Source organism: Anomalospiza imberbis, chromosome 4, assembly GCF_031753505.1.
Source record: "Anomalospiza imberbis isolate Cuckoo-Finch-1a 21T00152 chromosome 4, ASM3175350v1, whole genome shotgun sequence".
NCBI lineage: Eukaryota > Metazoa > Chordata > Aves > Passeriformes > Viduidae > Anomalospiza > Anomalospiza imberbis.
In genome coordinates this window covers 37,309,825-37,327,245 of record NC_089684.1, presented here as the reverse complement: position 1 = coordinate 37,327,245, position 17,421 = coordinate 37,309,825, and the positions used below count along the sequence as shown (strand labels likewise).

General features: G+C 36.3%; 2 protein-coding genes across 6 annotated transcripts in view; both read right to left on the bottom strand.

Annotated features, from left to right (window-relative positions):
- Positions 1–17,421, bottom strand: part of MFSD8 (major facilitator superfamily domain containing 8) — a 336,831-nt gene that overhangs the window by 224,203 nt on the left and 95,207 nt on the right. The gene's annotated exons all lie outside the window — the stretch shown is intronic.
- SCLT1 (sodium channel and clathrin linker 1) overlaps positions 1–17,421 on the bottom strand; it is a 29,436-nt gene that overhangs the window by 5,320 nt on the left and 6,695 nt on the right. For 4 of the 5 annotated variants that reach the window (XM_068187908.1, XM_068187907.1, XM_068187906.1 and 1 more), the window contains exons 8-18: positions 16,577–16,621; positions 14,671–14,741; positions 12,164–12,254; positions 11,920–12,011; positions 11,132–11,309; positions 10,089–10,187; positions 9,545–9,616; positions 8,780–8,854; positions 8,170–8,315; positions 7,693–7,885; positions 6,155–6,351 (exon numbers count right to left, since the gene is read on the bottom strand). In XM_068187908.1, coding sequence (XP_068044009.1) covers positions 6,155–6,351; positions 7,693–7,885; positions 8,170–8,315; positions 8,780–8,854; positions 9,545–9,616; positions 10,089–10,187; positions 11,132–11,309; positions 11,920–12,011; positions 12,164–12,254; positions 14,671–14,741; positions 16,577–16,621 — 1,259 coding nt within the window. Of the gene's footprint in view, positions 1–5,654; positions 5,875–6,154; positions 6,352–7,692; positions 7,886–8,169; positions 8,316–8,779; positions 8,855–9,544; positions 9,617–10,088; positions 10,188–11,131; positions 11,310–11,919; positions 12,012–12,163; positions 12,255–14,670; positions 14,742–16,576; positions 16,622–17,421 lie in introns of all 5 variants that reach the window. The other variant, XR_010998297.1, reaches the window with a different exon arrangement.

Here is a 17,421-nt window from a genome sequence, read left to right as displayed (position 1 = left end):
GCACAAGTGCAGCCAAGAATAATGTTTCAGAAAAAGAGGCAACTTCTTCATCTCAAGATGCCATGCAATTCACTCCATGTACTCTTCAGGATGCAGGGAAAAGGAGAAAGCATTCATGGCCAACACTTCATATATTGCCACCAAAAAAGGTCATTCCTCAGAGGAAAAGTATTTTAAATCACAGAAAAAACAGAGAACTCCAAACCCCACACATGCCTACCGATGAGTCAGGGACTCTAACTATGACAAAGAAATGTGTCAGAGGCAAGAACTGGAACAAAGACACCCAAAATAGCTGCAGTCAGATGGCTTAAGCTAAGCAAAGTCTTTAAATATAAAAACAATATGGCAAGGATTCCCTTTTGTTAAGTACTGACAATTATAATACAAGAGACTATTAAGGAAATTAAGCCATTCTGTATAGTTATTCAAATAAATGGGTTTGTGCTGCAAATGTTTTTTTTTATTTTTCCCCTCCCAAAAGTTTTATCTTGTTACTAGACAATAATGACAGATGAATAGTATTATTAACTTATTAGTTTGTTCACACTGTGTATTATTACTGCATTTTATTACTTCTGTAATTAAAGAGTTCAGATTTTAAAGCTCCTCAAATGCAATGTTTCATGGAAACAAACTTGTCCCCCTTTATAGTTTAAGCCAATGTTTATAAATTGCTTCATGCACTGTTTTGTAAAAGAACAGACCTGTGTACACCTATTTCTACCACAATTCAAGCTAAACTGTACCTAAACTGAGCAATCATCCATGTGTCTGACACGCCAAAGCAATATCCATGGCAAAGCTGAGAGAACTGTCAATTTTCTGTCAGGTTTTCAAGTTAGAGGATTGACCTTTTTCCCTGTCTGCAGTTGTCCAGATCTAGTCCACTGAAGGGCATTCTGCGATGATTCAGTCTTTTGATTCAATAGAAAACCTAGTTTATCCATGTGAATCTTATTCTGTTCCCTGCTCCAACCAGAATCACATTCAACAAAAATAAGCCCTTGGTGTTGGCCACTGGTGCGAAGACTGGCAAGGGATTGCTTACCTGCAAAATTCTCTATTTACCCCAACTTTTCATTCTCAGGGTAAGGACATGAATATCTACAAAAAATACTAATATGCCAGTGAGATGGTATTAACCATCTTTTGTATTTGTGCATTTATCTACAGACCTGTAAAGGTGGGCTTTACAGAACAAAGCAATCATCTGCCCTTTATTTTAAAAACTTGCATACAGTCTGTCACCTCATTTTATTTGAGCAGATGTTGGTAGACTGAGTTACCCTGGTTTTGCCTGATTTCTGCTGTCAGAACTGTTTCTTTCAACCCTTCCCATTCTACCTTCTGTTCTGTTGTTACTGAAGTTTATTTCCTTCCAATTTACAAATTTCCTAAACAATCCTTTGGTATTGCTGTTTCCACTTCCTATGTGCTGTCATTTATTCTTCTCAGCTGAAGTCTGAAGAACTACAGAGCTTTACAGTGATGCTATAAGGTAACAAGAGCAGTCTCTGCCAGTCTCTTGCCCCAAATGTGGCCAGAGGAACAATTCTTCTAGACTATAGTGCTTCAATGAAAGCAGGAACCTTTAAAAACTTGTGCATGCTTTCCTCACCTCTTTCAAAAGTAAATTATTTCAAATGAAGACAAGAAAAGTAAAAAGCACTTGACATTGTTTTTTTTTTTTTTTTTTTTTAACCAGAGCTGTCAAAGGCAGATGACCTTAAATTTTTGGGACATTCAAACTGAAAGCCTAAAGCTTTACAATTGGAAGCTCTACACCCTGCAGATCAGCAACAACAGCAACATAGATTGCTTCTAGTTCTTATCAAATTCAACACTCATTTGTGGAGAAGTGACACTGGAGATCAAAACAGCTTTTTCAACATTAAGTCTGATTTGGTTATTTAGATTACTTGGACAACATTCCACATAAACAGGAGGAGGGGGAAACAATCAATTAGTAACTGAAGAATCAGTTAGACTAATGAACATGAAATACGTAAATTATTCACCAAGACTTTAAAGCTCTTTTTGTGTTATGAAAGAAGTTTGGCAGTTTTATAAAATTTCTATACTTCCTTTTTCAAATTAAACCCCTATAAAGAATATGAAAGATCACTTTTACAACTTTTTACAGTGATCACTCACTTTATACTATTTTACTATTATTTTATAATAGTAAACATTTGCTGTCTAAGTTCACTTCAGTACATTACCATTAGAACTCAAAGTACATTTAACATGGATGCAATCAGGGGTCAGAGCAGTTTGGTTTCTGACTCTGCCAGAGCAGACAATGTGGGAACAAAGAGAATAAACTTGGCAGTGAGTTTTTGGCCATGCTGCCAAGAGCAAAGTTTGTATTTGGAATGATGACCCGTGTCACAAGGAGCACTGACCTCCTTAGTTACCTTCAGAGTTGACTGGCACAAGGGGAGTGAAGCAAAACTGGCTCCCTGCCCTTCTGCAAGGTGAAGATGAGGTCTGTTACCAATAAATTCTCCTTAAGATGCATGCAGCATCTTAAGATGCTCACAGGGAAGAAAGCTTTTCTCATAAATGAAGACAGTAATGCATTTGTATGAAGAAAATGTAAATGTAATTTAGTCTGCAAGTATTCAATGCACTGCCTATTGTTTCAGCACTAGTTCTGAATTCCAAGTTCAGTTTTATCAGCAACAGTTACATGGTTATCTTGAATGAGATCCAAAGGTGCAGAAAAGCACAGAATAATTTTCAATGAAGCTTGGAATTATCAATTTACTTATCAACACTTCTACCTGCAAGTTTTTCACTGATCTACTACATTCTTATGTTTCTTACATTATATGCTCTACCATTACAGTTTGCAAAATTTACTTAACTTTTTTTCAGATCAAAAACCCCCTAACATTCCCTGATGTTGCTTCATTCCTTAGAATTATTTAATGCTTCCTTTGTGCATATAGGTTACACCTCACCAACAAAACCCTGAAGACTTAGAACATGACAGATAAGCAACATGGAATGTGGAAAAGTTAGCAGCTGCTGCTGGTAAGTTTAATAAAGAAGCCAAAATGCTTCAGACACCTTCACATGGAAAATGAAAGCAATGAGGACAGAACTGGAAAACCAACATGACTTTCAGGCAAAGGAATGGGAAACACCTACACTAACAAATGGGATACTGAGTCGGTGTTTATGGGAGCTGCACTAACAGAAACCTGCTGGTGGAATGCAATCTAAAACACTTCCCTTCCCCCACACACATGGATACGATTTGTTTAGGAAGTTTATAACTTCCTAAAAAAACACTCAGCTATAAAACACATTAGCATGCTGCAAGAGTAATGATTCTTGTTAAAAACTGTATTTTTGTTAAAAAATTAAATTCTGCTACATGGCACCAACACATCCTCTGCATTTGCACACGTATTTACATGGATCCTCTGTTCTCTTGGACCCTGCCACGATGCTTGGTGAGAACATTTCCTGCCTCAGGAACATTACAGGTGAGAACATTAGCTTCAAGAGACCTTCCAAACACAGCATTTAATTAACAATAGATGAATTAATCCATTACCAGTATCAGTCATATTTTGTGTTCTTAATGAAATTTCCCTGATAAATGCATTTGCTGCGAAATTATTCTGCTTTTTAAATGATCAGCAACTTGATTTTAGTTCCCAACACAGTAAAAAGGTATTTGCTGCTCTGTACTTGCACTCAAAATTTTATTGTGACAGATGAAAAGAAATATGATAATTATACATTTATAGTATAAGCAAGGACTTTTGTGCTGAATAACTACTACAATGGAAATGCTGGAGCTAATTTTCATACCAATTGCATTCTGCACTACATTGCTGAGTGTCTGGCAATGCATAGAAGGTGAAAAATAAGATGGCTTTAAAATTTCCAGATAATACAGATAAGGTTCAGTTAGACTACTTGTCACCGTGATATCAGAGCATCACTGCACAGATTTAACACCAAATTCCTGATGTCAGTCTAAATGACAACCTTCCCGTTTCTAATGCCAGCTTCCTTGCCAGGTAGAGCAAATGCCTGATAAAGACTTCTATTTCTAGCTTATACAGTATGAAAAGGCATAACACACAAAACCATATCATAAAGTAACTGATTAGCTTTTAGGCTTGCACCAAAATGTCTACTGAAGTCACATAAATAGGGACATTTTCAAGATTTATTATCCACTTTCATCCAGGTTCACAAAGCAGACTTCCTTGTATTTTCTATGTCAGCATTTTTCTGCAGATAAATAAGGTCTAAATCTTTTGGTTTGCTGTAACAACTTTTTAACACTGAACAGTAAAGCTTTTAGAGGGGAAACAGCTGTATCACATATAACTTTAATTATTTTGGAAGTCTGCAAATTTCCCCTTTTAACTGGAACCTGCTGAACCACATCCAGGATCTAGTGATGAACCAAGACGCTCAGCTGTGAAGTTTTGTATTTTCATTTACAGAAAATAAACTACAAGTTTAAGATTTAAAATTTACCTTAGCATGAAAGACTGCAAAATAATTTTCTTCTCCAGTTACTGCATTTACAAAAGATGCTAAAAAAGTATCAGTAAGAGCCAGCTAATTACATACAGTGAAGCTACACCACTAAAACTGTCAGTGAATCAGCACAGCTCCCAGTGTCTCACAAACAGCCTCAATACTCTTCTGAAAGAGACTTTTCCCTTTACTAAAGAACTGTTTAATGATAACCTTTGCAAAATGCAGGATGCTTTAAAGGAAACTAAAGCCAGCCTGTATCTGAACAGATGAGGTAAAAAGCCCCCTGGTAACTGTTTGCTTAGGGAAGGTAAAGATGAGCATATCCTTCACTGCAAAGATGGATATCCAGGTTAACAGTAGTGGCAAGGTAGATTTTCCTGGCTTGTGTTTAGAGAGCTGGGTTCTAATTCCACTCACACCACTGGAATTCTGACAGCCAAGCTATGCTTCAGAAACTGTAACTACAGAAACTGCATGGGATACTGGAAACAGGATTGAAGCTGAGAATATGTAAAGCATTACATTAATAAAAAAACATGAAAAAACCCCAAGACTACCCCAAAGGAAATGAAAGGCAGGATTCACTGGTTCCCAATTTTAATAGGGAAAAGCTCTGATTCCATGTTAACATGATAGTAAAGCAATTTCTAAAATCAGTCTGAGCAAAGAACCACATGAGTGCATCACTTAAAGTGACTAAAGGGCTGCTTCAAATGTATCAAGTTAACAGAGCTGCATAACCTGAATTTTTGTTCTCAAGCCCACTGAAAGGTAATGCAACGTTATATTCATTTCTAACCACTTTAATTTTAAAGAAATTAGACTTAAGAAATAAGGCTTCCTATTTTAGCAGTTATTGGGGACCAGTGTGTCAACCTCCTCCAATTTTTAACCAGTTTTGAAGAAGAGGAGATCTTGAGGACATAAACTACTCTACAGTTCTATAAAAATACCAGGCTAATTTAACCTCAAATTAATAGCCTACTTGAGCTAACTGACAGCATTTCCTGAGCCTAGAAATGAAATGAAGCATAGGGGAAACTTGCAAAACTAAAAATATTCTTATATTCTACACTGCAAAATAGAAGCATAAGCTTAGAAATATGGATGAATTAAGAGAAAATTAAAGTTTATACCGTATTTTTTTCTTAGAAGAATCACACAACCCATTTTTATCTTCATTTATAACAGCAACTGCTCAGAAGAGCACATGAGATGTACATTCCAAGAGGCTTTTGTCCAGTTTATTTTAGTAGTCTGGAGATTCCCTCCATAACTGATGTTATAGCTTTTCTGAAGAGGTACAGAAGTTCTCATAATCCAAAGTTAAAATTGTCTAAATTGAGTGTGCTGTATCTTGAAAGAGAAAAATCAGAAGTAATATATTCTATTTACTTTCTGTCATTATAAAACCTCCCACATTATCTACAAGATAATGAAACAGTGACAGCTTTACTTCAGTGCTAACTTCACAGACAGCATCACAGGTTCTGTTTATATCACTCTTTGTTTTGCTGCAAGCACATCTTTGAGTCTGGATGGTTTGCTCTTCATGGTTTTTCACGACAGGTCTACTGCCATACCCCAAACAGTATCTGAACCACACTTTGCAGAAGGAGAACAAAACTGTACTTACTTCAGCTTGCTGATCCTGGCTTCTGTAGTTTCAGTGAGGTTTTTTGTTTCTTCCTTCCACCTGTTTGTTGCTTTTTGCTGAGCTACCAAGAGACGTCTGAGCTCAGTAGTGGACTTGTGACTGGCGTCCTCCATCTCCCTGAGTCGAGCTTCATACCCATGCTCTTTCACTGCAAGCTCATGCTCCATTGTGCTTATCTAAAAAAACCCCACAAATCCTGCACAATCAAATCTCTCGCTCTTTACTTTTTTTCCATTTGTTTTACAACGCCTGAGTTAAATTTATAAACATTTGTTGAAAGTGTGTAACATACAATAATTAAACTTCTAATTATATACTCAGCGATATGTGTTCCCAAAGCCAATTTAAGCAAATAGGACAACTGACAATAAAGGATAATGAGCTGTGTATGCTTATTTTTGTAAGTAATCTTTATTCTTCTCCCTTGTGTTTCCTCCATAGAAAAAAGTTGGTTCTTTTTCATCTAGCTAAATGTGTTAGGAGTTTCATAACTGCATCTGCAATCCTTTGTACATCAGAGGGAAATGAAATCAAGCAGTGAATCTTATCTGTGACTATAATGGAAGCCTGCCTGATTAAAAATGAGACAGACAAAGATTTAGTATATGCTTTCTGTGCTTCATATCCACCACCTCTCTGTTACAAGATTTTCATCCTTTGTTTAAGCAAAGGGTTCTGGACTTGTACAAGAGTCCCTGTTCAATTTCACAGCTTTCTTTATCTTGTAGTGCAAAATGGAAGCCAGATTTGAGCTGGTCCCCACTCACACCTTGTAAAACTGCTTACTGGGGTTGTCTTCATTGCTCCAGATCCTCAGATCCCTTTCTTTGGTATCTTTACACTGCAGAGGGGAAAGTACCGGCTTTGCAAGTTCAGAAAGCACATCAAGGATGAAAGCTGTTCCTCCCTCCAGAAGCCACAGGTATCCTGAATTTATTGAGGTTACTACTGATTCCTTATCCCATCTGCAGCCTGCTCAGGGGCATTTAATGGAACGTGTTCAAAAAGAACAAACCAGGTTGCAGCTAATACTCTTGTTTGCAGCTAAGCATGGAGAACAATTTCCTCTGTCCAGAAAATAAGAGCCAATGCTGACAGCCACACTGTTAAATTATTTGTTATACATTGCCCTGACAACATGGTGGACACACAAGGAGAGGAACACTCTGGGCAGAAAGACAGACGAAGATTTCCGACACATTAGACACAATAAATAAATGAAGATTGGGAATTGCATTATTTAATCTATTCATCTTATTTAAAGCAAAGAACATTTGGGGTCTTCTGATCAAGGATAATTTAATACATATTGAAATACAATTTAATTAGCAGAGACTGAGCTCCCCCATGGATTCTGAGAACACACAATGCAATAATAAAACTACTTTTAAGCAGCAACCAGGAAGCATCACTGAAACTCTCAATCTTAGTTTAAACATTTTATGTTTTTTTTCTTAGAACTGCTGCCTTACTAAGCAAATATTAGCCTTATATTACAAAATAAACCAAAAACATACCTTTATTTTAGCTTTTTGTTGGGCCTCTACTGCCAGTTTTCTCAAACCCTCCATTTCGTTTTGCAATTGTTCATTCTCCTGCTGAAGTTTTAGTCTTTGTTCACTGACAAAGGAACTCTTTTCTCTTTCTGAATCCAGAGTGTTTTGCAATTTACAGATAACTTCCTGCCAACGAGATTTCTCTTCCTCAGAGCTAAAAGAGAAGGAAAGTTTGGCTGCAACTGAAGAACTCCTGAACCAGAGAATGAAAGATATAGACTGGGAGCTATCCACAAATCAGCAAAGAACTTTATCATGAAGATGGAATTGATAAAATCAATCTTAGTTTCACAATTATGGTATCTTGATACTATGTCTGCTACTGAATAAAAGGATTTGACAAAGCCCTAACAACACACATTGAACAGTTTAAATAGTCTGAAGTAGTTACCATTGCTTTCTCTTCCTCCTTCTGCAAACATCTGTAGCATCACTTACTTCATTTCCAGTTGTTTCAGTTTCTTTTGTGTCATCTGTAGACTCCGCTGAAGGTCATCCTTGGCAGCTTCTGCAAGTAAATACTTCTGATGCAGCTGCTCGAGCTTTCTACTGTCAGATTCATACTCTCTGTGCTCCCTGTAAATCTGAAGAGCAAACTTACATATGAGCTTACTTCTCATTGCATCCTATTTTCCCATGATTTAAAATTAAACTGTATTTCTAACATTGTTGCTTCCACTTGAAAAAGAGAAAAGTTTCCAAAGATCTGATCAGACATTTATTTTGTTTTCTGCCTATTGATCTGAACTGGAATATGTATCAGCATTCTTTTGGTTATGCTAAACATCTCTCTTTTACTTTTTACACTTTTCAAAGAACGTTCTTTTTCAGTTTGGTGCTGCGGCTTTAAAAGATCTTCTGATTAAAAAAAAAGAATGCAAACAACCTTAAAGTAAATATATGAAAATCAGCAATTAAGAAAATCTACTCAAAAATAAAATAAGAAATTAAGGGCAAAATAAATGAAAAATGGGAAAAAACTCTATGTATTTTTCCTTCTGTAAAGAGATCTTAAATGTGATGTAAAAAATACATACAATTGCCTTACCTTTTCAAGTTCTTCTTCCACTGCTCTCTTTTCTCTAATGGCTCGTTCAATTTGACTTTGTTTTTCTCCACATTCCTTTTCATAAAAGTAATTTTTAAATAAGATTTAATAAATCAAAATAAAAATTCAGGAAGTGCTGAAGCCAACCCCCCCCCAGTGTAAATGCAGTTCTTGCTACTGCCAGGGATGCATTTGATTATATTTACCTTCTCATTATTTTCTCTACAGGATCATTCAATATACAGACCAAGTCATATCAAATGAAACCTTTTTAAAATAAATTTAATGCATAAATAGGTGCATAAGCACAGAATTCTTTTGGTCACCTGCGTAATTTATTACAAGTTTCTGGTTCATTCAGAAATATGCTGTCTCTGATCCAGACTTTCTCTTAGGATACTTTCTCAGCTTTCATATCAGCTTTCCTTTGTACACACACAACTACAGATAAACATGGAAGGCTGAGTTTGGTGTGTCTCTGAAAGAAACAGGGATACTTAAGAAGTGCCATCACATGGGAAGTATTTTCTAGAGCCCAGATCTCACTTTCAAAATGCCTGTGAACTCACCTTTGGAGACATGCAGGATGTAATGTGCTATACAGTAATAGAGGACTGTCCTACACAATTACTCATTAATCACATGTTGATTGACCTAAAATACTAAATTCTAGTGGAAGTATTTAATCAGCAAAAGTCTAAGTTAAAGTCTTAGAAGTCTTGAACGTTTTGCTACTGAAAATATTTTTATCCATCAATTCCATACCATCTGAAGAGCTGAAACTTCTTCTGTCAGCCGAGAAACCTGCATGTTACATTGCTTCTTTGCAGTGTCTACCTGTGACCAAAACAAAACTACAAAATTAGGCCCACAAACTATTTTTCCATCTTGCTTTTTGACACATATATGTAGTATACAGGTGGTGCATGTACTTAAGGCAAGAAAATACCTAGGACTGCAATAACTGACAGCTCTTATGAGATAAAGGTTAGAAGAATTATTATTATCAATCCATACTACTTTAACTGAGGGTGTTTAGAACACCACAAGTGCCATTCACATCTTCACAGTGCAGCCTTCTCCATGCCAGTGTCTGCAGAGACATCAACAATTTTGCTTCTTGTTTAGAACACATGTCTGGACAATAAATGCTTAAGAGGATGGTGCTATCAGCATGCTGCCTTGCCAGTTATCCAAACCCTTGTGAGAAAACTGCTCGTGATGACCATACACCAGCAGTAGATTTTCACTCTGAGGAAAGCCAAAAACATCTTCCCATTCTTTCTAAACATGTTACACCATAACTTACTTCCTTTCTAATTCTTGCAGCAGTATTTTCTGCAAGTTGAGACATTTCATCCTGCAATTTTTTGATCTCTTCTTCCTTTTGTTTCTCCCCAAAGAGTGCCTAGAAGAAAAATAACAAAATGAAATATGACTGATGTGTCAGTGTGATACTAAGAGCACCAAGACAAAAACACACACTGCTCAAAAGACACCTTTTCCTTTTTAGTTTGGAGTAGCTGACCCTGAGACTCAGTAACACTGACACTGAAAACATGTGACACTAAATGCACATTCATGTAAATCAGAACCACACAAAGAGTTAGTGTCAGTAGATGCCTTTTTCTATTGGGACTTGGAGATTCTGGCTGAATATGGAATTATACAGGAGAAAGCACAGGAATCCAGAGCAAAATTTCCACCTTCATCTCTTACAGAGCAAGGAGAAAACAATTTGAAACACAAAGTGTTAACAGATATGTATATTAATGTGCATGTGTTTTATTCTGTTCATTAACCGAACACTATTTTTTTTTATGTTCATTGAATTTTCTTCCCAGTTTGAAAAATTCAGGATGTTTAAGCTAGAGCAGTAAATTAAGAATTGTCTGCTTTTTTTGGCTCCTTGAGCCATGTTTTCATATCAATAATTTTGGCATAAAAGTTATTCTATGATAGTTCAATCACACATTGTATGTAAAAGTTTCTGTTAAGGCCCTCCACATGCCTAGGTTTCTTTGTTTTCTATGCCTTGTCTTTAACAGTTATAAATTTGTAACAGAACCTTCCTCTTTTTTCCTGACACCAGTATTTGGTAAGCAACTCTGAACTCTTATCAAAAACTTTGGAAGATTTGTGTTTAGGTATAGTGTCATCGCTTAGATGACCTTTATCCAGGCACTCAACATATGCTTTGAAGTTCATACTGTATGACAAATCTGAGTGATGAATGGTCACATCCCAGCTTGCTCTCTATGCATGACTAATTTTAGCACAACAGACATAAAAGTTAGCTTGTGTATCCTAAATATCCTCATTTCTAGGAAACACATTCATCCAGCGACTTACCTGACTTTTTTGTAAGTTAGCTTCTTCCAAGAGCTGTATGCAATCTTGGACTTTTGCAACAGCATCATATGTCTCACTTTCTAGACTGGCAGACTTGGCCTGAAGCTCTCTGATCTGTTCCTCCAGGGCTACTTTTTCTGCTCTCAGCTGTTCAGCATCTTGAACAGTCACACACAATCTATGAGACAGTAGAAATTTGACAATGTGATGGTCAATTAGGACACTGATTCATTCAGACTGAGCTATTAGTAAGTATCTATTCATAAATTGCCCAAATTGCATTGTTTTCTGCTTGTTTTTGGACAGAGTGTTTTGAGTTTGATGATCAATCAAGTCCTAGAAAGAAACAGAATTATAGGAGTTAACTCAGATATCTAATCTCAGAAGATCCTTAGAAGAATCCCAGTGATATCCTGGGATACATCACTGAAAATGTTCTATATTAAACCAGAACAGAACAGCCCCAGAAGAAATAAAGTTTTCCTCTGTGGAGGAAACGGAATAATTGGATGTGGGCAATGAAGTTGCAGCTATAGTTTTAGAGAAAGAAAACCACTGGTAACTTCACAACAGCTCAGGAATTCTTATTGTTTGATTATGATTGTCAGTATTGGCAGACATGAGAAAGGACAAGAGAGCCTTGGAGGGATCATCCAAAACATCTCTTTGTCACTTCCTAACGTGTTTGCCACAAAACATGCAAAGACAGACAACCCCTCTATTTTATCAGAGCCAGGGTATACATTTTGCCTGTATCCTGTTAGTAACACACAGTGAGTTCTCTTTACCTTATTTCTAACTGTTTTATATTAGACTGCATTTGCTGCAAGCGTTTGTCAGATGCTGTTTCTCTCTCCTGGGCAGACATCCTGTCTTCTTCCTGGAAAGAATATAAGTATTATCCAGATCTGAACAAAATAAACATATAGTCACATAAAACAAGCAAGATAACTTTCAGTTCATTTAATGTCAGCATTCAGAAAATGACTGCCCACTTCGTTGCAACAGAAATGATTCATTTCTCTAGGATACCTTTCTCTCCAATTGGCTCTGAAGCTTCTCTTTCAATGCCATCATTTCTTCAAGCTTAGCATTTGCTGCCTGCCCATCTATTTTGGCTTGCCTGTAAATTAAAAAAAACAGTTATTATTGGGGGAGGGGGGGGAACAGCTCAATTAAAACTTTGTCACAATAGCTGTGAAGAGCAGAAAAAATCCACAATACTATTTTCACAGGGCAGAAGAGGATTCCTCCTTCTCCTTATGTGGCACAGAGAGAGAGGAATACTAAATTCCACAAGTCCTATGGAAATTACTTTATAGATTATAAGGAAGGTGTATGCATTGATTAAAGAAGGATTAGGAAATCAAAAACTTCAATGATTCAGTAACTTAGTCACAGATACATAATAGAGAAGTCTTTTGCAGAATTAGATTTCACTTTTTAAAGCAATAGGACTAGGAATTAAAACAATCATTATACACTTCTAAAGAACTTAGCTATGTGCTTTGTAATCTGAATTGTTTTTGTGGGCTGAAGGAGAAGAGGAAAAAAAAAAGTTAGTGAATCATGTTAATGACTAGTGGCTCTTCATCCTCAGTAGGAAAGTCTGTTGAAAAAAAGCAACCCTCTGACTCCTCTGACTTGGGAACAGAAAGACACAGAGAGCCTTCACCTGGGGTGTAACCCAATTATTCAGGCTGCATATGAGGCTAAATTTAAAAACCAATGACTGACTATCATAAAGGTAAAAGAAAGCAAACACAGATTAGCTCATGCAAACTGCAACACCAGTAGTCATGAGAGAAGCTGGAAAATATTTCATACTTCTAACAATCAACTTCAAGCAAATATTTCTTCTAGAAATACTGATTTTGAATTAAGGGCATACAAGTCAAGCATACTGTATCTACATTAAAACCTAAGCAAAATCTACATAATCCAAGCAATTTTAGAGCAAATACTTTATTTCAGCCCAGTTAATTGGAAAAGTTGATTCGGTTACAATTTCTTTAAGATGCAAAAACTACAACAAAAACATTATTCCTAAACATAGTCTTCAGTGTGGGCCCAAAACTTTGACCTTCGTCCATCTGAAACATTGCACCTTTCTCCTACAAGAAGTACTATAAATTCAGAAGGACATTAAATTGCCTCCTGCAAAATATTTTAGAAGTGTTGTAAAACAAAATAAAAACTCAAAAGGCAGCATAAGAAGGGAAAAAGCAGAAAAATGGCCATAAAAATCAGAACACCTTAAGTATTAACAATGCATTTTAACAACCAGGTTCAGATTCAGATCAAATTCAGAGGTCTGCATTTTACAGGCAACAAATTGATTCTAAAGATACAGCTTTTATTCTTTACTGTAAAATATATATTTAACCTAATCTTGACAAGTTATCTCTGTTTAAGAGCTTTAAGATTCTGAAATGCAGACTCATGCCCTTGCTATGCCAAGCTTCTTAGTTTGTGTGTTTTATCCAGGTCATACAAACATAATTTAAACCTCAATTCTCTAATACACAAGTTTTTTTTTTTTTTTTTTTTAATCTACTTTTGCGTTCCTGACTTAGTGCTCTATTACCATAAATCATGTAAAACTATGGAAAACATCCCAAAGGATTAGAATTGTCTGCACCATATGCTATATAATCCATGCAGACTACATCTTTATGTTACAGAAGCAACTCATGAAAATATTCCAGACTTCTTGGAGAAACACAGCAGCACCTTTTGGGGCCAAACAGAGCTGCTGCCATTAACATTGGGAGTAAACCACTGTTTTTAGAGGTGCAAGGATTCTAGGGTGATCTGAGAGGAAGGTGAACATAATCAGTGTCTGTAACTAAAGATGGATAATGACTGAATTTCTTATTTTACTCTCAGTTCATAAATCCACTGTTGAATGAAATAAAATTTTAATTTTAGATCAACCATCACTAGTTAAAAGAAAGAAGAGACACAGTAAACTGGCACTGAATAGACTTCAGCTGTGAACACAAATAATCATGAAATTGTGTTACAGGTATTATTTCTCCTTTCCCTTGATATACTTCAGCAATGTATTAACACTTTCTTTTACCTTCAACTTCCACAGAACCTATGGTTTAGAGCTCTTTATTGATAAGGGGTAAAAGCAAATTTTATTAAAAAAATAAGTCTTGGAAGCTTGTTTGAACATTCAAATTTCAGAACTGTAATCAGTAACCATGCAACTGGCTTTTAAGCAAACTGTATTATAATGAAAGCCTATCTTCAGAATCAATTGTGATGCGATACTGACAATTTTTCTTCTTTTAAAGCACAGGTCAAATGTTGACTATTTCAGGGAAAAGCTGAACCAAACAACACTAACTGGAAATACGTTACCGTAACACTGATGATGTTTAAAAAACTTCAGAGACAGTTACTGAAACCATTGTAACTATGAGGATGAAATTAGCTTGCAGTACAAACAAGGCCCATGACACAGCAGCAGTTTAGGAAAAGCTATAGAAAGGATGTTAATTATTTTTTTTAATCTGCCTGGTTTATACCTCAGTTGTTTTCGTAGCTGCTCTAGTTCCACATCTTGTTCTGTCACAGTTTTCAGAAACTGCTGATTAGTCTGTGAAATAAAGAGGTATCTGTAATATGTTCATTATAGTATTGAAAAGGTTAAACATGTTACACATGCCTTACACTGAGATAGTAAAGATGACCACAATGGTAGGCAGCATTTAAAATGCACAATATTCTCCTTTTCTCCCCTCTCTCCTATTAATTGCTAATGTTCTTCTTGTTTCTTTGACCATTACTAAGAATTGTTTTCAGGCACTTCCTGCTTATCTGTTCTGAGTGCTAACAGTTTATTTCAAGACCAGCAGAGAGTACTCAAAGTAAAAACCCCATCTTGCTCAGATCTATTATTTTGGTTTCATTAATAACAACAAATATCAGATGAAATGAACTTAGATAATCAATTAGATCTTTCTGCAAATTTCTGCAGTTTACTTCAGTTTTTACTACCCTAAATATTTTAACATCAGCAGTGAACATCCTGCCTCAATACTGAATCTCATTTCCAGAGCATGCATAAATATGCTGAACAATTCCAACCTATGCACATCTAGGAAACACAGCTGTTTTACCACAATAAAAAACATGGCTAATTAATCTGTCTCCTCACTTCCTATTTTTTAGTTTGTTAGTTCAAAAAAGGCTTGATGCTTTATCCCATGACACCTTTATGCCTTTGGTAACAGATGGTGCCAAATGTCTTTTGGATAATGCAAACAAATTGATTATCTTGATCTTAAATATTGTCTTAACTCTTTTCTCTAATGTGTGTGAGGAAAAAATATTTCAGTGATAAAAAAAAGAGTAGGCTGTTAGAGTCTTTTTGCACTGACAGTATTCAAAACCAACACTCAAAAAAAATCATACAGGAATCAAAAACAAGTTGCCCAGTCAAAAACCTTACCCCATCTTTCACCTCAATTTTTCAACAAAAAACTACTTGACACTTTCTGTGACATTCACATTCTCTGGACAGAGAGACATAATTCTGTCTCTCAGGAGAAGCAGAGAGAGAAGTGAAAACAATCTTTATCTCTGCTCCTTTGTTTTCCCCATGTGGAATGTGGTATGGAGATTGTTCACCTGAAGTGATTGCTGGGTAGGATTCTGGTGAAGGTTGTTTGGGTTCAGCGACCAATCTGATCCAGCTGTGTCTTGGACTCTCAGCAGAGAGTCATGGGTTTGTTAGTTAGTTAGGTAAGTAAGAAGTATGTAGAATAGTATAGTATCTCTTTAAACAGTATATTAATGAAATAGAGTATAGTTATAATAAAGCTATCCTTCAGTCTTCTGATCTGGAGCCAGACATCATAATTTCTTCCCCGAGTCGAGGTCTGCCGTGTTTTTTTTCCGATACACTTTCTACTAAAACTGCTTGTCAATTTTGGAAGGCTGAGGCTAAAGCTTATTAACTAAGAAGTCTCACAGTCTAAGGATGTGAATAAAGCACTGGAAGGTTACTAGAGCTCAGCAAAATGTGCATCAAGGTGACAAAGACACTGAAGACAGCAGTACCAAAACAGCAATGGATAAAAATATGCCAGAGCTAGCATATGCAAGAGGGCATAATTTAAAAAACAAGTTTCCTTTGTGAAGACATGTGTGATGTACACTAGCCACCTACTGCAATTCTGAGTGTAAGCTTTCCCCTGACGTGTAAAAGAAAAAGCTCACATAAAATTAAAAGCTGACCTCTCAACCGCATTGACTTGGTGTTTGGAGTTCAGGAATAAAGCCATCACTGCTTCCTGGTTGCTGGAGAAGGTTGCAAATTTGAGTGACACCAGGTATGTGTAAAGGCCTTTTTGCTTTGGTTTTGTACTTTGAGGGTCTATTAGGAAAAGAAATAAATTACTAGTTCACTGCTCAGAAGGTTTCACTCACCATGTGCAGTTGGCGAGTCAGCTGCTGAATGCTAGTCAGTTGATCCTAAAAAGAGAATTCAGAGCTTCTTATAATAATTATAGTCAGAAAGAGTGAATAATTAGAAAGCTTCATAGTCAACTGAAAATATTTTAAAACTATACATGCAGCAGGAAATTCAGTGTGTCTTCATAGATTTCAGCTAGATTGTTTTTAGCTGTTGACCTCATACCCCATAAAATTAGATTTACTACTGAACAATTTATCTAATTTTCCCTAGGCCACAAACTGCCTCCTTCCAAAATTCACATGCACTTACTATGAAAACATGAAAGTACACATGTGCTTTTAAAGCATATACTTTTTAAAGTACACAGTGCTTTTAAAGAGTCACACAGACTGTGATGCTACTATAAGCATTTTTGCTAAGCAAAGTAACAGACATGCACCTGTTAATTAAAAATTGCCTGTTATGGACATTTTAATTTGTTCTTTGCCATACAGGATGTCTTGTGTCCCTAAAAAAAAAAAGCTCAGTTAAGTTCTTGAGCCCCTGAATGTGAACTCTTCTCCTTCTAGGAGAACTAGCATAACTCAGAAAAACCATCTGCAGCATGCCAGGTGCCTTCAGAGCAGAGAGAGAACTGAAGTCCCCGAGCTGAAGTATCTTCTAAATGTACTATCTATCAGTCTCAAGGCCAAGGATATGCTAGAAACCTAGTCCTGCCTCTCCCTTACCTTCTACATCCAGTCCTTAATGATGTCCCCTCTCCTCCTTGCCTTCTGTCAATTCTAATTCTACTTGATCTGCCTTTTTCTATTTACTTCTGACAGCTGTTTGCTGCTCCTTCATTGAAAGCTAAACC